Source organism: Nomascus leucogenys, chromosome 14 (genome assembly GCF_006542625.1).
Source record: "Nomascus leucogenys isolate Asia chromosome 14, Asia_NLE_v1, whole genome shotgun sequence".
Classification (NCBI taxonomy): Eukaryota; Metazoa; Chordata; class Mammalia; order Primates; family Hylobatidae; genus Nomascus; species Nomascus leucogenys.
Window position 1 is genome coordinate 78,817,726 of NC_044394.1, and position 22,145 is coordinate 78,839,870.

At 36.3% G+C, this 22,145-nt stretch overlaps 1 protein-coding gene across 1 annotated transcript in view; it reads right to left on the bottom strand.

Moving 5' to 3' along the window:
• The window catches only part of MRPS9 (mitochondrial ribosomal protein S9), a 61,832-nt gene that overhangs the window by 27,413 nt on the left and 12,274 nt on the right, over nucleotides 1–22,145 (bottom strand). The window contains exons 3-4 of the mRNA XM_003281958.1: nucleotides 2,307–2,369; nucleotides 2,193–2,223 (exon numbers count right to left, since the gene is read on the bottom strand). Of these exons, the coding sequence (XP_003282006.1) occupies nucleotides 2,193–2,223; nucleotides 2,307–2,369 (94 nt within the window). The remainder of the gene's footprint in view (nucleotides 1–2,192; nucleotides 2,224–2,306; nucleotides 2,370–22,145) is intronic.

Sequence of the window (22,145 nt, forward strand, 5' to 3'; positions counted from 1 at the left end):
ACCCAGTTGTTATCTTTGTTTCACTTAATATTTTTATCACTTGCTTTAAAACATATACAGAGCAAGACTTTTATGTTAACTCAATCTAGAAGCTTCCATCTTTTAATAAGGAAAGTGTTAGTAGACTATAAGTGTCATAATCTATTTAAAATTCACTGTTAGTTCTTTAGCATACAAAAAAATCAGTTTATCCTATATTTATGAAATACAACAAAATTGGGAAGTAGGTAGGTAAGCAACAAAAAATATTTTACTAATTCTAGAGGAGTACTGTTTACATATAGTTACATATAGTAAACTACAACTTAAGATAATCCTACCAGGAGTGACATATTTTCAAAATAACACATGGGCATTTTGCAAGGATATATAGAAGTTTCAGTTGTTACAACCTGGCTGCTAGTAACAATAAACTTCTAATACTGAGAAGCTGGTATGATTTGAAAGAACAAACCAGTCTTAGAGGGGCAGATGTATAAGAAGAGATGCAACTAGTAGAGATACAAGGAACAAAGAGAGAGAGAGAGAAATAGGTGAGGAGCCTGAGAGGTTAAAAAAAATAGAAGAGTTAGTAAAGAAGAAAAAAAAAATCACTGTCATTACAAACATTTACCGGAAAGCTACTAGGTGTTTAATGTAAGTTACTGTGCCCTGTGCATAGTTATACTTCTGTAACACTGAGTTGTATCTGCAAAAGTGACGTGCACTTTTAACATAGTCTTCATTTATTATTTCCCCAAAAGCTATTATTAAATCGATGGTATAATTTATAATCAACCATGATTAAGAAGTGAGGAAATACAAATGATACAGCATATTTATAAAAAGATTCAAAACATTTATAATAAGATTCAAACTAAAAGTTATCATTTCCAAGAGTGAACTGGAGTGAGAGAATAAATGCCTAGCTTTGAATAAAAATATGACTTAGCAGAAATACCACTGCAAAATAAATAAGTCTTCTACAGAAATATCTGCTATCTTACCAATTTCTATTTAATTCTAAACACACTGATAAAACGGCCTGCGTATTGAGCACCCGTGGCCACCAAGCTATTCTCAAGTAGATCCACATATTTTTGCTGCTGAGTTTCATGCTTACTAATAGTTGTGTTTACTCCCAAGCCTATTTTATTACAGTTGTACTTATTTCTATAAATACATGAATTAAGTATTAAATAAATAAATTAAATATGAGTGCAAACATTAAAGTTGCTACTTCTAAGAAAACTAGGTTGAATGCTCTAGAAAGGCAAGTTGCTAAAAAAAAAAAAAAGTGTCAACTTCAGTGAGGTTTGATGGGAAGAATTTATAGAAATACAAAAATATTCTGCACTCAGATTTCTTAGGAAGTGTAAGTTCACTGCTCCACTGCAAGAAAATCAAAACTGAAAGACTGCGATGTTGCATCAGCAGCATGGTTATATAAAAGCAACGGGGAGGAGCAGACACACTCAAAACCACCAAACCTCTAGGGTCACAGCAAAAGCTTGATGGGTAAGTACAGGTTACATTTTGAGTGTTTTTTAAAGAAATGATTTCTAGCTTTAATACTTCCTAAGTTAACAGAGAACTACTGGTCCTCACTGGATAAGAGGCTTCTAATGTATAGTAAATATATTATTCAATTTCTTGACAACCTTAAAGCTTGCTGTGTATTTTCTTCAATATTTTTTTACACATTTAAAAGATGAAGAGAACATCTTAACAGAAGCCAGAGAAAACAGGAGACACAATTAGAATGATGGCTAACTGCTCATTAGAAACTATGTAAGACAAGACAATGGAATTACATCATTAAAGTATTGAAAGAACAGAAAAGAAAATCTATAGTCAGTGAAGATGTGCTTCCAAAATCAAGAAAAGTTTTAAATTTTCATATAAACAGAAGTTGAATTAGTTGCCAGCAGATCTGTACCAAACTCTCCCTCAAAAGGACATATTAGAATGCAAATAATTAGTATGACATTGGTATAGTCCTAAGCTCTAAACACATCCAATTTTAGTATTTAATTTAAAAGATATGGTTTGCAAACTTCACTCATTCATTGTTACAAAATTTTTTGACCTACTTCACAACTACTGTGACACAGGAAGGCCACCCTACAATATGTCAGCAACCGCTGATACATAACCTAACACCGGAATACGGTAAAGAAGAAACTGTTTATCTCATTCTTGAACAAACTTACCTCTTTGTCTTGGAAAAATCTGTTCAGGATGCTGTAAAATAAATTAATAATGTATTAGATAATTATCATAACATATAAAAGTGAAATTTTTAAAATAGTAATTAAGATAACTACCTTCATTATTGGCCTGGCTCGTTTCTCAAACAAACCACTTGGGAAAAGGTAAGCAATAGCTCTCTGAAAATATACACAAAGGTTAGTTAACAACTGCTATATAAACAAGGTTAGAATTAATAGTTATAGAATGCTTTCTATATGCTGGACACTGAACTAGAGTCTCAAAGCATTATCTTATTTCATAAATGTTTCAATGGGATGATAAAATTACTACACACACATCCAAAAAGAAAAAAATTTCACTATTAAATTGGTTATTGGCAATTTTCAAGTGTCAGCTTTAAACATGTCATTCCTTAAATATGAAAGCACAAATAATCTCTCTTTTAAGGGATCACTTAGAGATGCTCCTGTCCGGCTTCTGTGGAAATGTGCTTAAGAGCAATTGTTCCAGCTCCCAGCTGGTCGTGCACATATCAAAGAGCAGGCTCTAAGTCTCACCCATCATGACACCCCTGATGTTTTTAGATGTTCTTTCAACTTTTTCCAGAGTTTTTAAACTACCCTCTTTCCAAACAAGTTCTTCCATGTCTGTTTTTCAATAGGAATGCTACTGGCATTGTGGGTGTGACAGCTCCATCATAGGCACCCTTCCCCCATACTGCAGGTCATTTAATATTCCTGGCCTTTTTCCAGTTGGCACCAGTAATACCCAGTGCTCGTGACAAACCTCACCCCCACACCTTTCCAAATGCCCCTACGTCCTAGGGAGCAGCACTGCCTCCCAGCTGAGAACAATAGCTTAAGCCTTTATAGTGTCTTCTCCAATGCCCTGCCTCACAACAACAAAATGTACACTTTCTTTCTTGTTGAACGGTGCCAGATGAAAAGTCTATGGCCTGGGATCCGGTAGTGAATTTAAATACACTTCTGCTCATTTAGAGAGCCTGTTCTGAGTGGGCCTTCTCTGCCCACCCACATAGCAAATGTGTTGGATCAGACTCTGCCAAGAAAAGGAGAGGTCTATAATTTGGGGGTATAAATTCAGTCATATTAGGGACCCTAATTGTGTCTCTGGGTCAAGCTTCATTCTACTATTCAACTTTTTTCAGAACAAAATTACATTTAAAACAAAACAAAAAACCTAGGTCAGGCACAGTGGCTCATGCTGGTAATCCCAGTACTGTGGGAGGCTGATGTGGGAGGATGAGGCCAGGTGTTATAAACCAGGCTGGGCAATATGCTTTGTCACGCAGGCTGGAGTGCAAAATAAACAAACAAATAAAAAACTTAGATCAAACGTCAGTGTGCCCCTTTAGCAAACTCTTTTTTGTTTTAACCAGGTCCCTCCCCACCCACCCCCTTCCTTTGCTGCAGGGAGAAAAGGTAGACCTTTTCTTTTATTAGATCAGAATCTCACTCTGTCGCTGAGGCTGGAGTGCAGTGGCACAATCATGCTCACTGCAGCCTTGACCTCCCAGGCTCAAGCAATCCTCCCACCTCAGCCTCAGGGGTAGCTGGAGCTGTAGGCTTGCACCACCACACCCAGCTAATTTTTTTTTTTTTTTGTACAGACGAGGGTCTCACTATGTTGCTCAGGCTGGTCTTGAACTCCTAAGCTCAAATGATCTTCTTGCCTTGGACTACCAGTATTGGGATTACACATATGAGCCTTAATAAGTGATACTGCAACTGATTGCCATTTGGAAAAAGATACAACCGAAATCCAAACCTCACATCATATACAGCAGAGTGAACTCCAAATGAGTGAGAGGGCTAAACATACAAAATAAAAACAAACAAATACTCACATACACCATGAGTGAATTCCTTTATAACTAAGCAATGGAAAAGTCTTTCATAATTATGACTCAAAATTTATAAGTAATTTTTTAAAAAAGATTGACAGGCTGGGCCTGGTGGCTCACGCCTGTAATCCCGGCACTTTGAGAGGCTGAGGAGGGTGGATCACAAGGTCAGTTTGAGACCAGACCGGCCAACGTGGTGAAACCCCGTATCTACTAAAAATACAAAAATTAGCTGGGCATGGTGGCGGGCGCCTGTAATCCCAGCTACTTGGGAGGCTGGGGCAGGAGAATCGTTTGAACCTCGAAGGCGGAGGTTGCAGTGAGCTGAGATCGCGCCATTGCACGCCAGCCTGGGTGACACGGCGAGACTCTGTCTCAAAAAAAAAAAAAAGATTGACCAGTTAAACTATATTTGTAAAAGAAGTATATGGCTCATAATAAGATAAGTGCAATTAAAACTACTGAAAGAACACATTTTATCTAATAGGACTAGCAAAAGTTCAAAAGTCTGACAGCACACTGTTGGCGAGGCTATAAAAAAACACCCTGCCACCTTGCTGGTGGGAATGCCAAGTGCTATAACCTCTTCAGCAGGAAGGTGGGAGCTTTCTAACAAAATTACATATATATTTCCCTAGCAATCTGACTCGATGAATTTACCCAGAAGATACACCCCTATGAATACAAAAGAACATAAGCACGTGCTATTCACTGATTTATGAGAACAAAATACTGAAAACAACCAAATCCCCATACATAAGAGGTTGGCTGAATAAATAAGGGCACATCTGTGCAATCAAGTATTATAGAGCTGTAAAACAGAGAGAAAAGCCAAGATACAAAAGAAATGTACCTAGAATGCTGCTTTGGTGTAAGAAACAGAAAAAGAAAAGGCGTATAAGTACAGGCAGAAAATACACATAAGCTTTTTTGCAAACATAAACACAAAAAAGTTAAGTAGAAACCAATAAAAATCATTTCTCAAGGGTTGGGTGAGAGTAGAGGGAGGGGCATAGGGATGAGGGCAAACTCCTCTGGGCCTCCCTTGTATAGTTAAGCCCTGAAGCATGTAAATGTTTTATGTATTAAAGAATAATATTTACAAAGAAACTCTAAAAATATAACCAGAAACAAATAACAACAACAAAATAATTGCAAAGAAATCTTCATCTTTACTTGGTAGGCTTATAGTCAGTCATAACACTGATACTATAATTCTGAAATATTTTATGTATATTGCAGCATAAAGCAAATAAGTAAATATATTAATTTTATGGAGACTGATATTTTATTATAGAAGAGATACAAATGTAAAAGGGAAAACCTATAATGTTAAGTAATATAAACTCTTATCTTAAAAACTATTTCCTGTAATATTCAAAAAATATTATTTCCTAGTTCTGTTCCCTGAAAAAGCATAAAGCAATGGAACTTTAGGAGCAATGGGAGGGTCAACTGGTTTCTATATACATTCCAGTGTAAGGAACCAAGTACCTTGGAGAAATGGCTGATTCTAGGCATAAGACAGACAAAGCACAAAATGAGTCTGAGACATTCTCACTATCTCTTTTTAGAGATACTGAGATGCCATCTCTACAAAAAAAATTTTTAAGAAGTGTGGTGGCACATGACTGTAGTCCCAGCTACTCAGAAAGCTGAAGTGAGAGGATTCCTTGAGCCCAGGAGTTCAAGTCTGCAGTGAGCTATGACAGCGTCACTACACTATAGCCTGGTTGATGGAGCAAGACCCTGTCTCTGAAAATAAAAGAATAATGATAATGCTTCACAACACACTCAATATGTGACATGCACTTTCATGTGCACCCACACGCACACGTGTACACATACACGCACACACACACACTCGGGAGGAGGGGCAAGAAGAAAAAGAAAGCTACTTTACAGAACAATATGTTATAAAAGTAAAAGGAGTGACAGAAGTAGAAAATCACCATTTTACAACTTCCAAATTAACCATCAATTTCAGGCAAGGATCACCAACAAATGCTAAAGCCACTGGCTGAAAGGTTACTAAAGAATGGAAAATTCACATGAACTCAAAATATTACCCTATAGATTGGGAAAAGGCTACTTTTACAATGAAGAGGTCTAGTGGTCACCACTGTAACCAAGGGATCAGTCATATCATCATCAACAGCAGGACAAACTGACTATGTACCTCTTAGACTTCGTGGATGCAACGAGAAGTATATATCACCTTAGCAGTATCCTTTATACATTCTAAATCTGATCATGAGAAAGCAAGCAGAAAGCCAGGACGTGACACAATTGTACAAGACAAGTGGCCTGGATTCTACAAAACAACTAGTCAGCTATAAAGACATTATGGGGAAAACTGAGGAAATTTTCACCAAGATTATATATATGGCATATAGAATTATTATAATTGTATCAGATGTGATAATGATATTGTGGGAGATAATGGTATGAAGAATGTATGCATTTAGGGGTTAAGTACATACTGATGTATTTGGGGGCTAAGTTTATAATGTGCAATTTTCAATGGATCAGTAAGAAATGTTTTACATATACAAAGAGACAAAATGTGGCAAAATGTTAACATCTGGCAAATCTAGGTGATGGGGGTATGTGTTTATATTTATTCAATGAATATTCAACTTTTCTGGAAATTTGAAAAGTTTCAAAATAAAAAGGTGAGAAAAATGTTTAAAATTTAAAAATAAGTAAGATTTTCCCAAACGCAACCTGTCTCAGCAAAGCCAACATTGGCCTATAGAACTCGTGGGCCACCTAGACGTCAGGCCTCATTCTCAGTCATACAGGGCAGCCCAAGGCTGGTTGGCATCTTAGCAAAGGGACAACTGAAGCCAAGGCCTGGATCAGAACACTAGACGGCATGGAAGACTAAGCACAATTCTTCAACGTAGAGTGAACACACTGTAACCACAAAGGAGACAATTCAACCAAGTTTCAAGCTGTCATCGGCATCATTTCCAAATATGAAAATTACTGTAAACTTAGGTGACCAATGAATAGAAGCCTAGAGGGAAACGAAAATTGAAGAATTCCAACCTACAGTTGAATTTGTCATGAAGACTAAGACAGAAAAGTCATGAGGAAGCTCATTGGTGGAAACTGAAAAGAAAGCATTGATTGCAAAGGATGTCTAGGGCTTACAGGCAATCTCTCTTTTAAAAAGACAAAAATAAGCCAACAAAGAATTTGCTAGAAGTCTTCTGAAAGTATCAGAAAATGTGTCTTTGCCTTAAAAAATTTTTCTCAGCTAAAAGTAAATTAATACACACTTATTCATTTATAATCCCTCACTATGTTAGGTATTGTACCAAATACTGCGGAAAAGGTCCACAGAGCAAAAGATATCATGTCAGATAAAAAGCAATATTGCAAATTCAGTGAAAACAATGAAAAACAAAAGATGAAAGAAAAACGAACAAAAGAGGGAATAGGAAATAAAATAAGCCAGTTGTTTTAAAACCAAATAACAAAACATACAAAACAGAAAAGGCACATTCCTGGCACGCTGTCTGCCATCTGTTTAGTATGCAGGGAATAGTACTAACACGACCTAACCTATTACTTCCATTTATCTCCTGTGGGCATTCTATGCAGATTTTTTTCTTTTTCTTTCTTTTTCTTTTCTTTTACAAATTCTGAAGCAAACAAAGGACTACTTGGCTATGAAAAAAAACTGTGCTCCTTTCTGTGTATGCTTAACTTTCAGTTACCACACAGTTGTTAAAACACAAGTAGATGAATATCCTTTTGAGATAAACAACAAATACATATAACAAGAGAATCTTGAGTGCTAGTACTGAGTTGAACAGCCTACAGATACGTTTTGGGCAGAGCATTATGTGCTATAAAACAGGAAAATCTTCACTTTCACTAAACATTGGAGAGTTCAAAAGAAAGGAAGCAGTGAACACGAAAACATGATGAAAGTGTAAATAATAACATAATCCTCACTGTGTCTTATTATAACCATAAGAAGACTTTTCAAATACTACCACTCCCAGTGATTCTGATGTGCAAGGATATCAACTTTATCTAGTTGTTGTGAGAATTTAAAAAGCTATTTATAAAAATACAACATAGTAGCCATTCAATAAATATTAATTAACTATACAAAAATGTTCAGTTTATGTAAAGCACATTATTTCCCATATTATTTTATGACATAAGATAGCATGCATTCATGAGCTCTATTTTACAGACCAAGAAGCAGCAGTTAAGTAGTTTACACTGAAATAAATGGCAAAGCCAGAACCTCAACCTTCTGAAATTTAATTTCATAATGTACTCTCCTTTGTCCATACTAGGGAACCGATCTTCTCTCGGATAACAGATTCACTTCTTCACTGACATCAAGGACATCCAGCTATTTAGTAGTAAAATTAGGAGAAAAAGCCAAATGTGCTTAAAGAGAAAGAAATAGATTATTTACCTAAATAAATTTTACTCAACAAATATTTATCCCACCTGAGTTCTAGGCACTCTGCTAGTTTAGAATGATAAAAATTAAGATATGGCTCCCGACCTCATTCTATCAGTGGAGACAGATGTATACATAGTCTCAAATACAGGGGCTGCTGTAATAGTACACACAAAACGGCATGATAAAATAATATACACAGGACCTATGATAGAAATACTTACAGGTTACACAGAGAGTACAAAGGAGAGTGGTCATCTACTCTTTTCAGTGATACTTTGCATCTGTCTCTTTTTACCAGTCATTTCTTCCTTTCTAAACAAATGCCTTTGCAAATTGTTTTGTCTGCCTGGAATACTGTTGTTCTACTTCTCCACTTAACACATTGCTGTTTGTCTTTCAAGATCTTTCAAGATCGTAGATCAAATGCAGCCTTGTCTGGAAGTCCTCCCTATTCCACTAGGCTCTCCATTACTTCTCTTAGTGCCACCTCAGTCAAACACAGAATGAGCCTCTTTCAATGTACACACCATTTGGCCATTCCATTCCCTCCCCATCCTTGTCACTGCCTTCAGCTTCCACATCACTCACAGCACTCACAAAGGGGTGAGGCCCACCTTTCTCCTTTCCGTACCAATGACACCACATTTGTGAGCAACCTCAAGGATCATGTGAAGCACCCATCTAAACAAGACTGTGCTCCTGGTGGCATCTAGGCCCATAAACAACTCAATTCTCACTCACATTCCTGTCCTGAGAAGCATCCACCCACTCCCTGAAGTACCCATTGCTTTTTTCCCCAGATTTCAATCTGGCCTAACCATAATTCTGGTACTTTGTCAGGGGTCACTGAGGCCTTTTTTTCAAATCCTGTGACCTACTTTCAGGTCTCATCTGTATGAGGCTGCTGTCTCCCTTCCTTCTTGCAGCCACATTCCCCTCCTACCTTTCTGCAAGTTTCCTCTTGATCTCTCCTAAACACACCTCTGCTCATCCCTTAAGTGCTGTTTCCTCAGAGTTCCATCTTTGATTCTCTTCTTTTCAAGCAAATTTATGTAGGGAGAGACCAAATCTATTTCCATAGTTCTAAACTATTTGTCAACTGCCTTAGGGATTTTTCCATTTATGTATCCAAACAGCACATCCAAAACTGTTCCTCAAATAACTTATTTTGCTTTCTACCAGTTCTTCTTTCTCCCATGTGCTGTTGCCAAATCTTCGATTTTACCTTGGTCGTGTCTGCAGGTGTGTTTTTGAAGGCAAAGGACCATGTCTTAGTCAATAATTTCTCACTCCAGAATTAGAACACAGCAGATACTCAAAGAATAAATCAACAAATGGATTGCAGGGCCCTTGAGAGAACCAACTATAAAAACTCTTTTATAGACAACTAGGGAAATGTAAATACAAACTCATAGATAAAATTTTCCATCTCCTGCTATAGACTATATTCAGATTAATTTTCTTAGATGTGATAGTGATATTGTGGTTATATAGGCAGAAGTCCTAAATTTTTGAAGATGTATTTAGGAGTGAAGCATCATGATGTTTGTAATTGTATTTTACCTTAAAATAAAACGGTGCAGCCAAAAAACATACAGATGAAGCAAATACAGCAAAATGTTAAGAAGTTAACCCAGGTGACAGACATTCTCTTTTTCTGTATGAATGAAATTTTTCACAAGAAAAAGTACACAAATTAGTATTTACTGCTGTTGCTATTATAGTGTTTTGATGTTTCTCAATTCTGGTTCCAACATCCATGCAATATACATATTAATACATAAATACATATGTATATACATATAAAAGTCATATAAACCTTTTGTTCTTCTATAATTTGTGATTGTTTTAATAAATTTTTGTTTGTTTTTTAGAGATTGGGTCTTACTATGTTGCCCAGGAGAGCAGTGGCTATTCACAGATGTGATCATGGCACACTACATCCTTGACTCCTGGGCTCAAGAAATCCTCCTGCCTCAGACTCCCAAGGAGCTGAGACTACAGCATGTGCCACGGCACCTTGCCCACTGCTGTTTTATTCAGATAAAAGAAGCAACCATGTTCTATACTTCTAAATTTCTATTTTATCTTTTGTGGTATTTTTGAACTGTTTTCAAAGCCACTTCTTCAGGTGTTTTTAATTGTTTCAAAGAAAGACAAAATAGAAACTGCAAACAAATATTACTTATACTTCCAAGTATTCTTTCTTGTAAGTAACACAAAGCAAAAATTATAAATTCTTACTTGGGAAGAAATGAAGGAGCAATCCTAACATGTCCAGTAGAACTTCCTCTGATAATGGAAATACTCTATATAATCTGTGCTGTTCAAAATGACAGCCAGTAGCCTATGTGACTACTATGCTCACTGACATGTGCTTGGTGCAACCAAGGAAGTAAATTTTCATTTTATTTACTATCAATTTCATTTATTTACTGCCAATTAATTTTAATCATGCAACTCAGCACTGTACTAATGCTACTGAGGTGTATTTCAGAAAGGTTTTTTAAACTTTGTTAAACGGTTACAAGGTTAAAGTCTGTAATGTAATGTTATTGGTCTAAATTAACAAACACATATCTATTGTTACAAGACAGAATATTAACAACCAAGTAGTCTCCGAATAGAGGATTTCTACAACAAAGCTGGTAATAACGGCCATTCCTAACTTTCTCCCCCGTGAAGTGAAAAGACTGGAAGCAGTGTTTTAGTACTTAGATCTATGACTCGATTCCTTGAGGGCTTGGATGGGTAACTCAGTATCATGACAACCATCTGTAAGGCTGCATTTCCTGACATCTCTTAACACTACAGAAGCCCTCTGGTACTAAGCATGACAGCCTAACTTTACTCTCTTAAAGAGTAAAGGTAAGAGAACTGGGTTTAAATACCCTATTTCATTCAGCCTGGACTTCAAAGTTGGGTATATGGGTGGAAATATTTACATACAGGAAGCAGTAGGAAAATGTAAGAGAGAAAGACAGAGAGAGAGAGAGAGAGTGTGTGTGTGTGTAACAGAAGTGTGTATATGGAGTAAAAATGAGAGTAATATTACAAAAGCCTTCGCTTTCCCAATCAGTCTTCTTGTAGTCTGTATTCATTCAGAGGTCCTTACTGGATCAGCTCCAGTTTTCCCCCTACCCTTTGTTGTTCATTTGAATCATAGTTAATTTTAACTTGCTACTAGAAAGAAAATATATAAATATCAAGTTGTGACAAATACTGAAAACCTTCTCTGCTTGTTTTTGCAGTTTCTTTCTCCTAGAACAAAGCATAAGCAAGAAAAACCAACAAAGCAAAATGACAAGCACAGACCTCCATCTTACGTTCTAGGAGGGTCCACCTGAAGGAATAATGTCCTCTCTAAGCACCCACATGGACAGTATCTTACTTGCAACGTGCCCTCCAGGGAATACTGTCCCCAATGCTCCTCCTCCCAGGCAGTGCAACTTTCAGTCCAGTTCTGGAATAACTCTTCCCCATCACCATTCTAAAGGCAGGGATGGTGGGGAGGAACAGGGCACTATCACCTTTCTCTCTAAACCTGCTGCGGGTAGTGATGCACTATTGGAAATTCTGTGTGTCAGAAAAACATCAAAATGCATCTGCTGCAGTCTGCATTTCAGCACCAGGCACAATCTTACTATCACTGTCTTGCTGAAGTTACTGCTGTCTCTTGCCACTGGAGGCTCTGCCTCAGGTATGAGGAAGCTCACCCCATACTCAGGGAGTATGGCACACTCAGCAAGGCACACTCAGGGAGCATAACAGCTTTCCAGCTTTCTTCCTCTCAGATTGCCTTCCCACCCCACAAGGCCCAATGTTAAGATTTCAACTTCTTTGACCACGATTATGCAGACCTAATTCAAAGCCAGGCTAGGCAAAACCAGCTCAGTGTCACACATCCGACTGTTTTAGTTTTGACTGCCTGTAAGCTGGTCTATTAGGGCATTGTAACTTGAGGTTTATTTCAGTAGAAAGGCATTTGCTCAAGCCCTTCCAATACAATATTTAACTTTTTTGTGTGTGTGTGACAGAATCTTGCTCTCTCGCCCAGGCTGGAGTGCAGTGGTGCGATCTCGGCTCAACTGCAAGTTCCGCCTCCCGGGTTCACGCCATTCTCCTGCCTCAAGTCCTGAGTAGCTGGGACTACAGGCACCCGCCACCATGCCCGGCTAACTTTTCGAATTTTTAGTAGAGACAGAGTTTCACGGTGTTAGCCAGGATGGTCTCGATCTCCTGACCTCGTGATCTGCCTGCCTCGGCCTCCCAAAGTGCTGGGATTACAGGCGTGAGCCACTGCACCCAGCACGATATTTAACTTTTCATCTCTACTCTTACCCCCAGTAATTTGCTCTTTGGCTTCCTCTATCAGTTTCTCTCAAATGCCAATGCCTCAAGAGACTTTCCCAAGTTCTCCCTGCAAATGGTAGACAACTTTGTTCTTACTCCTCAAACTCAAAAGCCTTTGCCTCATATTAAGAAAACACTTCACTGAAGATAAAGTCTTCCATGAGCTGATCTCCTGAGTCCTTGGGGCTTTCCAAAACACACAATAGCGGCCAGGTGCGGTGGCTCACGCCTATAATCCCAGCACTTCGGGAGGCCAAGGTGGGCAGATCACTTGAGGTCACGTGTTCGAGACCAGCCTGACCAACATGTTAAAACCCCGTCTCTACTAAAGACATAAAAATTAGTTGGGCGTGGTGGCGCCACCTGTAATCCCAGATACTTGGGAGGCTGAGGCAGGAGAACCACTGGAACCCAGGAGGCAGAGGCTGCAGTGAGCTGAGATTGCACCACTACGCTCCAGCCTGGGCAACAGAGCAAGACTCTGTCTCAAAAAAATAAAAACAAAAACACACAATTGTAATTTCCCAATCCAACATAAGGCATTAAGCTTAATATAAAATTAACACTAAGGAGGGTATTTCAAATAAGATAATTACAAAGAATAAGTAACAAAAATGGTTGGGGTAATAGGCCTACCTCACAAAAAATTTTAGATTAGGGCAAAGATGTGGTTGGGAAAGGCTCAGAAATATAAGAAAAGAAAATGAGAACCATGAAGGCAAATAAAATGTTAGAATACTTCAGGGTCTTTTTTTTTTTTTTAAGTAGTTTTCCTGTTATGTGATTCAGAAACATCTATATTAGCATGAAAAATAATGCAAAATTTAAATATTATGAAAGGTAAAATTAGGTCAACCAGAAAATCACTGGGGGAAGGTGGTGAGGAAAAGACTCTCTGTTAATGTTAACCTATCTGTTCACTGTCAGTGTTCATTGGCCCCAGAACGTGTGTGACACTTACTAGGCACTAGAAAAAAGGTGCCAGCAAGTGGTTTGGGCCCCCAAGTATCTTACAATTAAAGGAAAATTGGCATTTCACATCCAAACTGTGGTCTGGCCCACTTGGACAAGTTTACTAACCATGACAGAATTAACAGAAATTTCATAATTATCTGAAATAAACACCTTTTCACTTCTAAACCAACCTTCATGAAAAATTATTATTTAAACTAAGAAATACCCAACCCTTCCACACACAAAAAACAAAAAATGAAAACGTGTATCAATTGTGACTCAGTTAATGGTTTTTCCATAAGCTTCAAAACAATCCTGCTAGCCAGGTATTTGGGTTTGTATTTGGTTTAGCATTAGTGTTTCAAGATACCTTTTTCCCAGTCTAAGAACCAGATTTTGGTGGTGCCTCTAGTAAACACACTAGTATTCAAACATCCTCACCATCCACGTCCATACAGCTCGACTACATACAAAAATCATCGCCTTACTTTTTAAGGATGCTGATGTCCTAATCTTTCAGTTTAAATTCACTCAGAAGAAAATCTGCCACAGGAATAGAAAACAAAAGGCATTTTCCCAAAATAAGTGGTAGCTTAAAATTTCCAATATTCAATTCTAAAATTGGTATGAAATTTAACTTGGCAAAGTTGTTAGGTGTTTTAAACTAATGTTACACTTTAAGAAATTGTTACACATACAGTTTAGGTTCATTGGTTGATTGGTCACCAAAAAAAAAAAAAAAAAAAAAAAAACCCACAGAACAAAAGCAAAAAACCATGCTTTTTCCAAAAGAAAAAATGGAGCATATATTTAGTAAGTACAGAACTCTTTAGAAACTCATTAAACTGTCGGGCATGGTGGCTCACGCCTGTAATCCCAGCACTTTGGGAGGCCGAGGCAGGTGGGGTGGGTCACAAGGTCAGGGGTTCCAGCCCAGCCTGACCAACATGGTGAAACCCCGTCTCTACTAAAAATACAAAAATCAGCTGAGCATGGTGGCGGGCACCTGCAATCCCAGCTACTCAGGAGGCTGAAGCAGGAGAATTGCTTGAACCTGGAAGGCAGAGGTTGCAGTGATCCAAGATCGTGCCACTGCACTCCAGCCTGGGCAACAGAGCGAGACTCTGTCTCAAAAAAAAAAAAAAGAAACTCATTAAACTACAGCATGTCATCTATACTTAATGTGAATTCAAAACAAAAAGTGCTGCGAGAAAAGAAAGAAAAAGAATGTAAATTTTAAAAATTTAATCCAAATAAGAAATGGAGTAAGGTAATCCTCATTAGTAAACATGTTTCTTCCATTTTTAGGTTTTAACTAGAATACTGATATTCAACAGTTCCCTAAAATGATGGCAAAGTATTTGAGTATATTCTTAGACTTAAGTCAAAGTATGAAAGGATTGCAGACTCAACCCAGAAGCACTGGGTCAGGAATGCAATCTCTATTAATTAGGCATCCCAGCTGGGCAGTGGGTTTGCAGCTGTTAACTTGATCAATGACTTACCTAAATGTCATCTCTACTGATTCGCTTATAAATTACCAGCAAGTGAGACTAATGTACAGGTGCTAATTTATTTAAACTGTTCTCTACAGTTCTACATAGCTTTATAAACTGCATCTGGCACCTAATGTTAGCTGTCAGTTGTACTTAGACATGCCTGTCCTAACGACTCTCTTCATTAGAAGTGAGCACAAATTATGAAATATTGTGAAAAATGACACATCAAATGGAATGGGCACAGCAAATCAATTAGAGAAACTTCATACAGCACATTCACACTTAGGAGAATAAAACATTCTGGTTTCAGAATGAGGTCTATAATACCAATTAAAAAGTAATTGGTAGACTTCAGCAGTGCTATATATCAATTTGCTGGCTTTTTTCCTGAAATTCTATAGTAATGTAGAACTTAACTTTTAATTCCCAAATAAAGACATTAGTAAACGCAAGTGCAAGTCTGTATTCATAATATTTAATATAACTGAAAGGTCTCCCAACTAAACTTTATAACAACTACATACTTCATTGGAAAAGGAAAATGCAAATATCAGTGGTCCTCAACTTTTTGGTGTTTACAGTATGATTCTGAGTAAAGAATTTTTGATGGTACACATCACAGGATTAAGAAACTTCACGAAACAGGTTAGCAATCATTGTTACCCCACGTCTGCTCTAGCACAAGGAGATGTTACAAGGTCTACAAAGTTCCATTGGCACTTGGTGCACTCCTCACCTAGCTGTTCTTTAGTCTTGGGGTCAATAAGGAAAACTGTTTCTGCTGCCTCTGTTACACACTCATGGGCTTAATTCTTCAGTTTCCATACACACCAAATTTTCTTTGCACTAAAAAACAAGACTCACTCAGCTCAAGGTTCCAGCTGACAGATTCCTCCTAATAGTTATGTATACTGTTAACAGCCCAAAAAAAAAAAATTTTACACACTGATCAACATTTGGCAGTAACCTGTGAGAGACTGATGAAACAGGAGTTGAGGATAACAGCATTAAGGTCTATTTGCTAAATATTTAGCCTGCATTTAAAGTACTTTCAGCAGAACACCATATACACTACTAATTTTGTTAGAGGCTACCCGTTTTTCCTCCTGTTAGATCTTCTGAAGGTTATCAGTAGCACCATCATGGTTCAGTGGGTAAGAACAATAGGTAGTTTATTTTGTTTCAATATAATTTAAGAAATTGGGCAAAAATTAAACTACTAGTATTGAAATGAAGAAATTCTATACCTGCCAATGACTAATTCCTTTTTAGTTATAATACTTTACTTTTTCACCAATAAGATAATATTTTTCTTGTAAATTTAATAAAAAGATCGAGCACCAATTTGAGCTAATTCTGGAAAAAAAATTCCGAAATATATAGAATCCTGTACCCTTAATAATGATAATCTTCTAAGTGATAAAACTTTAAAATAAGTACCACCAGTGACAAGCAGAATTATTTTTATTCAAAAATTTTATCCATCTTATTCCTTTTTACCAACTCACACTGTACTCTTTAATAAATCTTATTAAGGAAGCACTAGTATATTAGATTAGCTAGGTGTAATTTTCACACATAAATTATATATGCTGTATTCAGCGAGGCCAGATTTCTATTCAAACTTAACCATCTGAAGTAAAGTTGTAAAACTAGAAATCAGTGAAAAAGACCTATAAAGAACTGCAATAGCTGACATAAATTCATGAATTTTACTTACTAGGAGGGGCACGTAGGTCCTCATTCAGAGTCCAATGGCTTTTAGTTTTAATTCACACACTTAACAAGTTTAGTTATGCCAGAAGGTTGGAAGACAGGTGAGGGTGGCTACAGGCAGACACATAGACATAAGACATCTTGACAGCAAGGGAGATGACAAGAATCAGTAATACAGCATAGCTGAGCCATTCATCACAGGGACAATTGTGCTCTAGGAGCCACAGTCAGGGGCTAACAATCATACTAAAAAGGAAAATCCTAAAGCACTGTAAGGTTAAATTATACTCACTACATCCTACCAAATAAGGTTGGGGAGAGTGTAATTTATTTTAAAAATGTTACCTAAAAAATTAATCTGAAAGTGTAGACAGAACAGTCTTTGGATACAGAAAGACCTCGTACAGCCTTAGCATTGTTAAAAAAAAAAAAAAAAAAAAAAGAAAAAAAAGATACCTATCCCGTAAGGTTTTTACAAAGATAAAATGTGGCAATGTACATCAGGCTCCAAGATGGCACTTCACACATAACATAGAAGGTTTTTAGTACGTGGTAGTAGTTTTCATTACAAATAACACTTAAAAGTAGGTTTCCCTTATCTGGAAAATTCACTTTTGTGGAATATCTAACTTCCTGATCAAACTAAATAATTAGAGAAAAGCTACTGCACCTAGTCTTAATTAATATATTAAAAGCCAAACATTTAAAAAGCATTATAACTTCTAAATATGTAACAGCAATTGCAAAGGAAGCTTAAAATATTTTCTTGATTTTGGGTAAATTATTTTTGTTTTCAGAAATAACCCATTGTTGCAGCATGGAAATGCTGACTCATCAGCCATAGTGTCTCTTTCAGTTGATATACACTGCTGAGCCACTTATAAAAACAATAGTTTAAAAAACATAAATGAAAACAGAAAACCATATGAGTATATAATTTTAATTCTTTGGTAACGGTTGTCACTGTCCTCTTTTGCTTTTACATCTACTCAGGTGCCACAAAGGTGGAGGGGGTCCACTAAATTTAATAAAATGCAATACCAAAAGAGGTCCACTATATTTAATAAAATGCCACAAGAGTCAGTGAAGCCGATCAATCACTTGCAGCAAAGTCTAGCACAGCAGAATTATGTCACTGGTGTCAAGGAAAACGGTTAACATTCACTTCCATATGGGCTTTTTAAGATACCAAGCTAGGTGAGACAATATCAACCTACAGGAGATAAAGCAACCTCCCCTTTAGTCAATCAGTGATAAATCAATGTATCCAACAGTGTTTCAGATGATTCTCCCCAGTGAAACATCTGAGAATGTTTCACTCATTCTCAGGTGGCATGGAAGACTTGTGTGACAAAGCAGAGAACTGGGGAATGATTCCAGTTATGGCAGATGGTATTTATTACTGTATTACTGTTAATAGTAACAGGAATAATAACACACTGCATTAATCTCATGCCTTTTAGATATATTCTGAGGTAGGCAAGTCGGTATTATTATTTTAGAGATAAGAAAATCAAGTGACAGAGAGCCCTGACTTGCTCAACGACACTAGTTAGTGACATCGCAAGGAATCTCTTAATCCCAGGTCCTGTATTTTTCTACAAGATCATTTCAACTACAATGAATTTTTAATAAAAAGACAGAAAAAATTAATCTAATAAAGCTTTCTGTATGTTCTGCATTTATATTCCACACGATAAATTCAACCTCATTTTAGAAGAGTCTATATATTTTAAAGAAGCAATTGGATGTTTTTTCCTATTAATTCATGATTTGATTACTTAATTGGCTAAATCTAAAGGTAGATTTTTATAATATTCTGTTAACACAATCACACAAGATGACATCAAGTTGCTTTTACCATATATACATACACACAGTTTTAAAAGTACAGAATAGCTGCCACCATTTATCTTTACATAGTGATGTTAAATATCTCTTCTCTGGAAAATAATTCTATATTTTGAGAACCAGAACTAAATACATTGTTTAAAATTGGTTTCTACCTGATTGAATGATAATGTATTCACTAAGCTACAGGATCCTTTTAGATTTCTCTATTAAAAATGTACTCTAGATGGAATCAGCAGTTTGTATCTGTTGTAAATACTTTAACAACATTTTTAAAAGATATTTTAATATATGAAAGAGTTGTTTTAAATCTTAAATGTTTTGCTCAAATGCAATTCATAAATGGTCTTCATGATCATTATTTTAGTAATTGGATAACTAGTATGAAAAAACTAGTTTCTAAAATATATAAAATAACTAATAGCTTAATCTGAATACAATGGTGCCTAGTTTGTCTATATGAAAATTATAGTGAGCCTAGACTTTTAACTATGTAATCAAATTAAATTATAGACCATAGCTACTCTATAGAAATTAAGTCCTCATGAAAATAATATTAACATCCCAAACTAATATTCTGGGTAAACATCCAAGTAATGAACAAACTACTCCAAACAACAAAATTCATGTTTAATACTTATACTGTGAAAATACTTATACCTTCAGATAAAATTATAAAATTGTTGAATGATTCTGCTTTTGTCAATAAGCTACATATGCCCAATGTACATCCAAAAAGGTAGTTAAGTGGGGCTGGGCATGGTGGCTCATGCCTTTAATCTTCCAGCACTTTGGGAGGCCAAGGTCAGAGGATGGCTTGATGCCAAGAGTTCCAGACCAGCCTGTCAACAAAATGGCAAGACCTTGTCTTTATCAATCAAACAAACAGACAAACCAAAAAGGTAGTAAAGAGTTGCTCAAAAACATCTTAGTAGTAAACTCAATTGGGTAATGAAATCCTCCTGCTGAGAACAGTTACTCAGGGACACACAGACCACAAGGAGAGAGGTAGGACCATTTTAAAAAGTAAGCAGTTAAAAAAACCCAACAACAACAACTCACAAAGAAAAGCCCAGGCCCAGGTGGCTTCACTGGTGAATTCAACCAAATTCTTAAAGAGGAATTAATACAAATTCTTGACAAACTCTTCTGAAAACAGAAGAGGAGAGAACACTTCCTAACTCATTCGATGAGGCCAGTATTACCAATATCAAAACCAGACAAACATTGTAAGAAAACTATAGACCAATATCAATTAGACATAAAAATCCAAATCCAAGAGTTCCAGACCAGCCTGTCAACAAAAACCAAATCCAGAAACATATAAACAAAGAGTATATACACCGAAGAAGTGGGATTTATTTCATGAGCACAAGGTTGGTTTAACATACAAAAATCAATTTGTGTGATACATCATACCAACAGAACAAAAGACAAAAACCAAATCATCATCAAAATGAAAGAGCATCTGACAATATCCAATACCATTTCGTGACAAAAACACTAACTACAACAACAAAAAAGTTCAACAAACTAGGTATGGCAAAAAACTTACTGAATCTGATAGAGCATCCACGAAAAACTCACAGCTAACATCATATTTAATGGTGAATGACTGAATGCTTTCCCCCAAGATCAGGAACAAAATTAGGACATCCACTCTTGCCATTTCTACTCAACATTGTTAGAGGTTCTAGCCAAGGCAATTAGGTAAGAAAAAGAAATAGAGGTATCCAAATCAGGAAAAATGAAGTAAAACTATTTCCATTTGCAGGTGAAATATTCTACTAATTCTCATACTTTTTAGTGGATTCTTTGGGATTCGTAAATATATGGGATATCCTGCTATACTCTTCTATATATGGGCTATCTTGCTATATTCTGTATTTAGAAAATCCCAAGGAATCCACTAAGAACTATGAGAATTAGTAAGTTCAGCAAAGATGTAGATTCAAAATCAAAAATATACAAAAATCAACTGTATTCACCTGCAATAAGAAACCCAAAAATATTATAAAATAAAACAACTCTATTTACAATAGAAGTTTTTAAGACATTAATACTTAGAAATAAATTTAACAAAAAAGTACCAAATTTAGACTCTGAAAACTACAAAACATCACTGAGAGAAATTAAAGAGGATCTGTATCTATAGAGGGACACCCCATGTTCAGAGATCAGAAGACTTAATTAACATTAAGATGGGAATACTCTCAAAATCTATCTAGAGATTCAGCACAATCCCTATCAAAATCTTAGGTGGCTCCTTGCAGGAACTGACAAGCTGATCCTAAAATTTCATATGAAAATTCGAGGAGCAAAGAACAACCAAAATAGTCTTTAAAAGCAAGAAGGAAAGAAGAGTATTTACACTTCCCAATTTCAAAACTTACTATAAAGCTACAGTAATCAAGACAAAGTGGTACTGGCATAAGGATAAATGTATAGATCAATGGAATAAAATAAGGTCCAGAAATAAGCCCTCATAGTTACACTGATATTCAATGTAAGTGATAAAATAATTCAATGGGAAAAAAATAGTCTTTCCAACAAATGATGCCGGAACAACGGAATGTCCACATGTAAAAGAACAAAGCTAGACCCCTGCCTCACATCACACACAAAAATTACATTAAAATGGATCAAAGACATAAATGTAAGAGCTAAAACTACAAAACTAGTAGAAGAAAATACAGGGGTGAATTTTCATGACCTTGGATTAGCAATGGTTTCTAAGGTATATACATAAGAGAAATAAAAACTTACGTCTGCACAAGAACTTTATAGCATGCACATTCATAGCAGCATTATTCATTATAACCAAAAATAGAAACCCAAATGCCAATCAACTGATGACTGAATTCTTAAAATGTGGTATATCCATACAATCAAAAACTATTCAGTAATAAAAAGGAAGTACTGACACATGCCACAATGTAGATAAACATGAAAACATTGTGCTAAGTGAAAGAAGCCAGTCACGAAAGACCAAATACTATATGATTCTACTTATATGAAAGTCCGGGGTACGCAAACCTAGAGTCTAGAGAGTCTATGTTCTAGGTGATTTGAAAATTAGGACCTGAATTCTATTCCTGTTGCACTCTTCAATTATTACATTCCTGACCAAAGCAATAATGGTCAATAATTTTTTTTTTTTGCTAAATGCCCCAGGATAGCTAGCAAAGGAACTTAAATTTAACAACTTTGAATCTTGTTCTAATTTTTAAAAAGTAGTATCTAACATCTCATGATATTTTATACTTAACTGAAGAAT